The sequence below is a fragment of the Pseudovirgaria hyperparasitica genome, assembly GCF_010093815.1.
Source record: "Pseudovirgaria hyperparasitica strain CBS 121739 unplaced genomic scaffold EJ05scaffold_20, whole genome shotgun sequence".
NCBI classification, from domain to species: Eukaryota; Fungi; Ascomycota; class Dothideomycetes; order Acrospermales; family Acrospermaceae; genus Pseudovirgaria; species Pseudovirgaria hyperparasitica.
In genome coordinates this window covers 707,718-715,277 of record NW_022985568.1, presented here as the reverse complement: position 1 = coordinate 715,277, position 7,560 = coordinate 707,718, and the positions used below count along the sequence as shown (strand labels likewise).

Genomic DNA, 7,560 nt, shown 5'->3' with positions numbered 1-7,560 from the left:
ACACCAAAACACACCAAAACACACCAAAACACACCAAAACACACCAAAACACACCAAAACACACCAAAACACACCAAAACACACCAAAACACACCTCTAAACACCAAAACAGCAGCACACAGCAGCACAAACCAGCCTTTCCCATTCACATTCAACCCTCAGCCTTCCACTACGACACGCCCAATGATACGATTCCTAAGGTCTTTGCGCAGCATGTGATCAACGCCCATTCATGAACATACTGTTTTGTTATTTCATCTTACTCTATCTTACTTAATACCTTTTTGTACATTGGGCTTGGAGTCGTAGGGGATTTGGTCTTGCCGTATGAGTTGTGGAGGGGGTTGGGTTGTCGTGGTTTATATATAATGTAGGGGGTAAGAGTATGAAAGAGTGACGAAAGGAAGGTGATGAAGCACAGATCATGAAATACTGAAGATAAAGCTATCTATACGAGATATAAGAAAACAGCACTTCGCTGAACCCCACGATCCCACGCCCAGCGCAGTCGTGATCTATCAACCCTGCCTCACAACCCCCCCTTCTCCATTCCCTCACCTCACAGGTGCCCTATCCCAACACCTCAACAACGAACTAACCGCCCAATTCCACTCCGCCATAAACGCCGCCGCCAGCCTCTGCACATGCTCCGGCTCCGGCACCACATTGCTTCCGCCGCCCCACATGGCCGGATCAGCAGCCTGGGCATGGGCATACAGCGGGACAAGCTGGTCAGCCTGAATCTTGTGCAGGACAAGCCAGCAGAAGTTCCAGCTGCGATTGCTCTGGGGGTCGGCGTAGACGCGGCGTTTTGCGTCTTCGATGGCGGCGGAGCTGTTTTTGTGGGTTGGTGGTGGTTAGAGTCGTTGGATGGATGGATGGATGGATGGATGGAGAAAGGGATAGAGCGGAGAGGGGGAGGAAGCATAATTTACCTAAAGGGGTAGTTTTTGGTAATGGCGCGCAGCTCGGAGAGGAGGGCGTGCGAGTTGACGTAGTGCGACCAGGCGGCTGTCATGGACTGGCCGACGTCGGCGGCGGCGTGGCCGGAGAGGCTTGCGAAGACCTTTTCGATGCGGCGGAGCTCGACGAGGGTGTTTACGCGGTGGGTGCGGAGGGAGTGGACGAGTTGGTCGACTTCGGACTGGGTTTTTGGGAATGTGGGAATGTCAGGATTTGGTGGATATATGGCTTGTCTACTCGTGGGGAATCGACTTACGGGCGTTGCGCCTGTCATGTTTGAGGGTGTTGGGAGGGGGAGGTATGCTTTTGGGCGGAGATGGTTGAACCAGGATGGTGATGGGGAGGAGGATGAGCGGGTTTGGTGGGGAGGGTGTTGGCTTTGTCTCTTGGGTTGGAGAGGTGCTGGATTGTCCGAGTTGGATTCTGGTGATGAGAGAGTATCTGCCGCGCGAGGAGTCGAGATGCGGGAGGCTGGACGGATGTATAGGTCTTCTCCAGGTACTTTAAGATAGTCGGAAAAGTCGACTGTCGAGACTTGATCTGCCAAAACAGGTGATGAGGTTGAAGCTGAAGACAGGGACCAGTGCGTTTCGGTATCTTTGAAGTCGTAGTACTCCATAGCACTAACTTCTCAGGATTCAGATATAGAGCGAGGATCGCCGTGTGAACACTCAATGAGACATGCTGAGTAGATATATCCAGTTGGATCTAATATCCCTGAGGTTGGTTTTGGTGTATGCACATTTCGAGCAGCGGGCAGATTAGAGTGAAGAGTATGCAACAGGCTTAAAGGGCGGCGCCAAGGGGTCTATGTTTGAAGATACTACGTCGCCCTCGTGAATCAGGCATTGAGCCGTTTAGCTATAGATCCATGCTACTCGTCAATGAACTCAGGGCTGAAGTGAACCGATCAACGGAAGGGTCGTAGAGTAGCCGCTGGGATGCATATCATCACTGAAAAATAAAAGGCGTGTAGTACAACATACCTCTAGAGATATCAACTTAGGATTAGTACATCTAAGGCTGATGAATCCTACGAACGACAAGAGCCAAGATCTTTGGCTAACCATCTGAAAGGTGCAAATCACTCCTGTATGGCGTGGGAAAAGCAGCGGCTCCATCCTCCCGCAAGGTTGTTCAAGTGAGATCCACTAATCACCGGACATGACTCTCGGTCCGTCGCTTCTCTGAGGGCACCGTGTGAGCAGCTAATTTGAGCCTCAATCGGCAAGGCCTATGTTGTCCATCGTGATGGCAGATCTCGTTCATCGTGATGGCAGATCTCGTTCATCGTGATGGCAGATCTCGTTCATCGCATCGGATTTCATCAGTGCGTAGGATGCTAGGCGGCCCGAGTCGCGCTGAAGAGAACAGGTAATACAGAGTTCACTGATTGGGTAAAGAAGCGATAGCGGTTAGTAACAAGGCGCGAAGGGTTAGGATATTATGGGTTGGGTGTTGATGGAAGCATTCAGATAGCTGGTTCGTGACGCGACATAAGTTGACGTACCCACTAATGAGCCAACCCACTAATGAACCACGTGATTTGAGTACGCGTCTACACGCGTACTCAATCTTTAATCTTAAAATACTTAATAACCACGCCTCCTCTACCTTCTTATAATACCTTATTTAGAAGATAATCTCTTAATAGCTATTTACTATTACTATCGTTATCTCTATATATTGATCCGGGCCATTACTACCGCCTATAGTATCCTATACTCTACTCTTTAAAAACGCCTTAATAGATAGTAAGGCTCGCGCTAAGTAGCTAATTATTATCTTTAAATACTATCTCCTAATTAAGAGAAGGACCTATATAATTAGATAATCTACTTAGATTAGGTATAGATAGCCCTAAGCTACGTAATTATCTATAATATAGTAATTAAAATCGCGGCTATATCCGGAGAAATAGTTAAATTAGGTAAGAGATAGATTATAAAGTTCCTAATATAGAATATACGTATTAAAATACTCCTTAGTAAGGCCCTTAATAAGGAATAGATATAGGCCGCTATCTATAATATAATTAACGCGTTCTATATATTATATAATTAGATCTACTCTAAATTTAATATCCCGCCTAATTACTATTAGAATATAGATAAATAAGATATAGTCTAAGGGGTTATAACTAGTTAGTACCGTGTAGAAGAGATAGAAGTTAATTCTAAGTATAAAAATATATATATTTAGGGTCCTACTAATCGTAAATAGACCTTAATTATAGAGTATATATCTATAATAGAATAGAAGCTTTATTCTATAATTATATTTAAAGGGAAGATAATTTAGACTACCTAGTTCCTAGATAATCCTTCTAATTAGATATATATAGTATCTCTATATAGTTAGACGTTAAATTAGATTACTCTAAAGTAGCTATAGAGTATATTTATACTAGAGATAAAGATTCTAGAAGAAAAGTAAAGACTTCTATTAGTTAATAGCTATAGAAGCTATATAGAGATTAACTTCGCGTATATATACTAGGTAAATAGAATCTATATAGTCTATTTACCTACTTATACTAGCTATATACTATAGCTACTTAACTTAGGTTATTTTTCTAGCCTAAAGAGGAAATATCGTAATCTTCTTAATAAATTAATATATCTTAATAATAAGGCTCTACTAAAGAAGCTTTAATTTATTAAGTACTACTATAAGACTTAGAAATAATAGCTATAACTATCTTAGATTATAGAAGGATAGAGAGCTATAGAGCTATACCCGTTTAATCGCTTAAAAGGGATAAATAGTTCTTTTATATTATCTAATTTAGGTAAGTACCTAAGGACTCTATCTCTATCTATATAGTAACGGGATCTAGCTAATATATCTTATAGCTCTTAAGATATATACTATAGAGTAGAGGTACTCTAATCTAATAGTAAGCTATTAAATAAGGCTTAAGATCTACTATTCTTATAAGTATAGTCTATAGAATAGCTAATAGCTAATATTAGATAATTAGAGACGCGTATAGCTAAGCTTAAGACTTAAAATAATAGCCTAGTATAAGAATAGAGTTATTAGATAGTAGTATAGTTAGATAGAATAATAGGGTATATTCTATTATAGAACGAATTACTACCGAACCCTTTCGGTAGGAATCCGAGAGTATATATATAAAGAGATACTAATCTATCTAGCACGTAACTATTTACCGCCCTTTACGTCACCTCCTAACTCTATTAGCTAAGATATATATAGATTAGGTTCTACCTAAGGCTAAGTTCTAATAATTATCCCTTCTCTCTAGGAAGCTACCCTTAGCGACCTAGATTATTATCTATCTCTATATCCCTATCCTAAGTCTCGTAAGACCTTAGTCGTTCTCTACGCTTCATCTTAGATATTTACTAATATTTACTAATCTAAGATTTATATAAGCGTTTTCCTAATAAACTAGATTTTATCTATTCTAACTTCTTATATAGGTGAGATTACCTAATTAGGCCTAGTATATTATGTAATATAATTAGATAAGCCCGGGTACTACCTATATTAAAATCTTTTCTTAGAAATATTCCTTTCTTTAAAAAACTTCTTAACTCTTTATAGAGTTTTTTAGATTATTAGGTATATCACCCGATCCTTATAGATATAGATTTATATAGATTTACTATAATTTAGTACGATTTATATAATTTACTAATTTTTATACTATCCTTAGCTAGTAATAGTATAATTTATAATAATCTATATAAATTAGTAATAATTATAATATAGTTTCCTAAAATCTTAATACTCTAAAGTAATTAGTATAGAAATAGATATCTTTAAATAATCCCTATCTTATATACGTTACTAATATATTAAAAGCTATTAATCTACCCCGACCTAGGCCGGGCTCTAATAATCTAGCTATATATTATTATAGTTATCGCTTTCTATTATATATTACTTATAGTAGTACTAAATCTATAATATATAGTACTTATATAACTAAGAAGTATTATTATTTATAGATATTTAAGTAAGTTCGAAGAACTTTATATAGATTTACTTATATTAGTATAGATTACTACTAGGCCTCTAGTAACCCCTACTAATAAGGAGTATAGTACTACTAATTATAATGCCTTAGAGAAGGCTTTCTATAAGCTATATATCTAAGGTAAGGGTTACGCCTAGGAGTACGATTCTAATAAGATCTGTAAGGATTTATTAGAATCTACTATAGCTATTATTACCGCGATTACTAGGTATTATTATTTTTCTTAAATTATTATAGATTCTTACTAATATATATTAATCTCTATAATAGTACTAAAATCTCTATTACTTCGGACTTCTTTCTATATACCGGTAATATAAAATTCCTAGAAAAGGTTCTAGTAAAAAGGCTAAGGTTCCTTTCTCACGCGTGCTAAAGAGCCGTAAAATTAGGGAAGATAGCTCTAATCTAGAAGTTTCTATACTAAAGGTATATAGTTCTATACTAATCGTTAAATCTTTTTACTAATTTATATAATTCTTAGCGTACCCGCGCTAGTCTATCCCTCTCTATCCCGGGTCCCGCTACTCCGTAGGTTTCTATAGAGGAGTTTATAGCTATAAGGCGCGCTATATAGAATTTATAGCGTCGGAATAAAAGGCTAGAGACTTATATTATAAAGCTCTATACTATACTAAATAAGAACTAGCGAAAGGAATTAGATATAACTATCGTAGTAATTAGTACTTCTACTTCTACTCCGACTTAATCGGTTTAGATCTATACTAATTAGTACTAATATATCTCTTTTATCTAGCGTTTTTAGTTTTTTAGTTTTAATTTTAAAGTAATCTTACTTCTTCTAGATAGATTAGTACGAGTTTATATAGATCTATATAGATCTTTATATTTTCTTTTAGCTTTCTTAATTTTATCTTTCTTTAATAATAACTTCTTTAATCTCTTTAGTAATCTATACTAATCTATACCGATCGGCACCGATTTTTAATGTCCATTTCTCTTAGTAAATTATTTTTCTAAGTCTCTTTTTTAGTTAAATTTTTTAAAGTTCTAAGTTTAAACTTTCTAAGGAAGTTCCTTAATTCCTTAGAATGTTTTAAAGATCTATATCTCTTTTACCTTCTTCCTTTTAGGCGGCCGTCCTTAGTACTAAACTATACTAAAAAATGTTAAATTACTATACTTTAGTATAATTCTCTATAATTCCGCGGCTTCCTTTACTAATCGCTACTTATATACTAATATTACTACTTTACTAATATTTATTATAGATTCCTAAGTATTTTTATTAGAATTATATTCTTTCTAATAAATCTTATATAGCCACGTACTATCTTCGGCGTGTTACTAGCTAAGTATCTACTTAACTTTATAGATATCTATACCTTCTTATATAACTACTTTATATAGTATCTATTTAGAATAATCCGGTAACGATAAGGTATAAAATAGCTTAAGAAGTATAATATAGAATATATTATATATCTTTAATATAGAAGGAAGTTATAATTTATATACCTAGTTATTAATTACACGAGTAATCTTATATAGACCTACTATTATATAGTTAAGCTTCTTCTTTAGCCTAATACTATAAATATTCTTACTATTTAGTAAAACTTTATCCCTAATATTAAAGATTATAGGTTTTCTACCCTTATTATAGTGCGATTTACTATAATCCGTAGTATCTTATAGTAACTTTATAATACTTCTTTACGTTTAGAATAGTTCTATAGTAATTTCTATTACTTTAATATTAGGTTATTCTACTTTAAACTAAGTCCCTAAGAACTATATATTATAGTTCTAACCGAAGTTTACTTTAAATAGACTTACGTAGGTTAATATATATTAGCTATTATTATACGCGAATTCCGCAATATAAACTAACCTTATCTAGTTATTCTACTTATAGTTATAATATACGTATAAATACGCCTCGACTATCTAATTCTACCGCTCCGTCTACCTATCTATTTATAGATAGAATATAGTACTAAGTTTCCGCTTAATTCCTAGCGTATAGTAGAAATCCTTCTAAAATTTAGACGTTATCTATAGGCCTCTATCCGAAACTATACTATTTAGTATACTATAGAGCCGAACTATATTACGGAGTAGTATATCTATAAGATCTAGTACTTAGATTATCTTCCTTATAGAGATATAGTATAATATCTTTATAAATCTATCTAAAACTATAAGTAAACTATTATAAATATATCTAGAATACTTACTTAGGGGTAGATCTATAATAAAATCTATCGATAATTCCTTCTATGCCTTCTTTAGTATAGGTAATAGCCTTAATTTACTATATAGTAAGTGTCTATATACTTTCGTATACTAGTAAACGTTATACGTTTTTATATAGTCTTTTATATATTTATAAAGACCCGGCTAGTTATATATCCTTTAGATTAAATTAACCGTTCTTATAATACTAAAGTGCCCTACTAACGCGTAATCGTGCTATTCCCTTAAAATATTAATTTATAAGCCGTCTTCTAGTACGTAGAGTCGGCCTTAGAAGTAGATCGCGTCTAATTATTATTCCTACCTTAATAACTACGGTAGATCTATAGCGCTTTCTTTTATACTTATAACTTTCTTTACTAATATAT

At 35.2% G+C, this 7,560-nt stretch overlaps 1 protein-coding gene across 1 annotated transcript; it reads right to left on the bottom strand.

The window, feature by feature from the left end:
- Positions 1-554: 554 nt before the first annotated feature.
- EJ05DRAFT_490206 (uncharacterized protein) lies at positions 555-1,582 on the bottom strand (the record flags this gene model as incomplete). Its single annotated transcript, XM_033745857.1, has 2 exons — positions 555-834; positions 936-1,582. The coding sequence occupies 2 exons, from the start codon at positions 1,580-1,582 to the stop codon at positions 555-557; spliced, it is 927 nt and encodes a 308-aa protein (XP_033595973.1).
- Between the last annotated feature and the right edge of the window lie 5,978 nt (positions 1,583-7,560).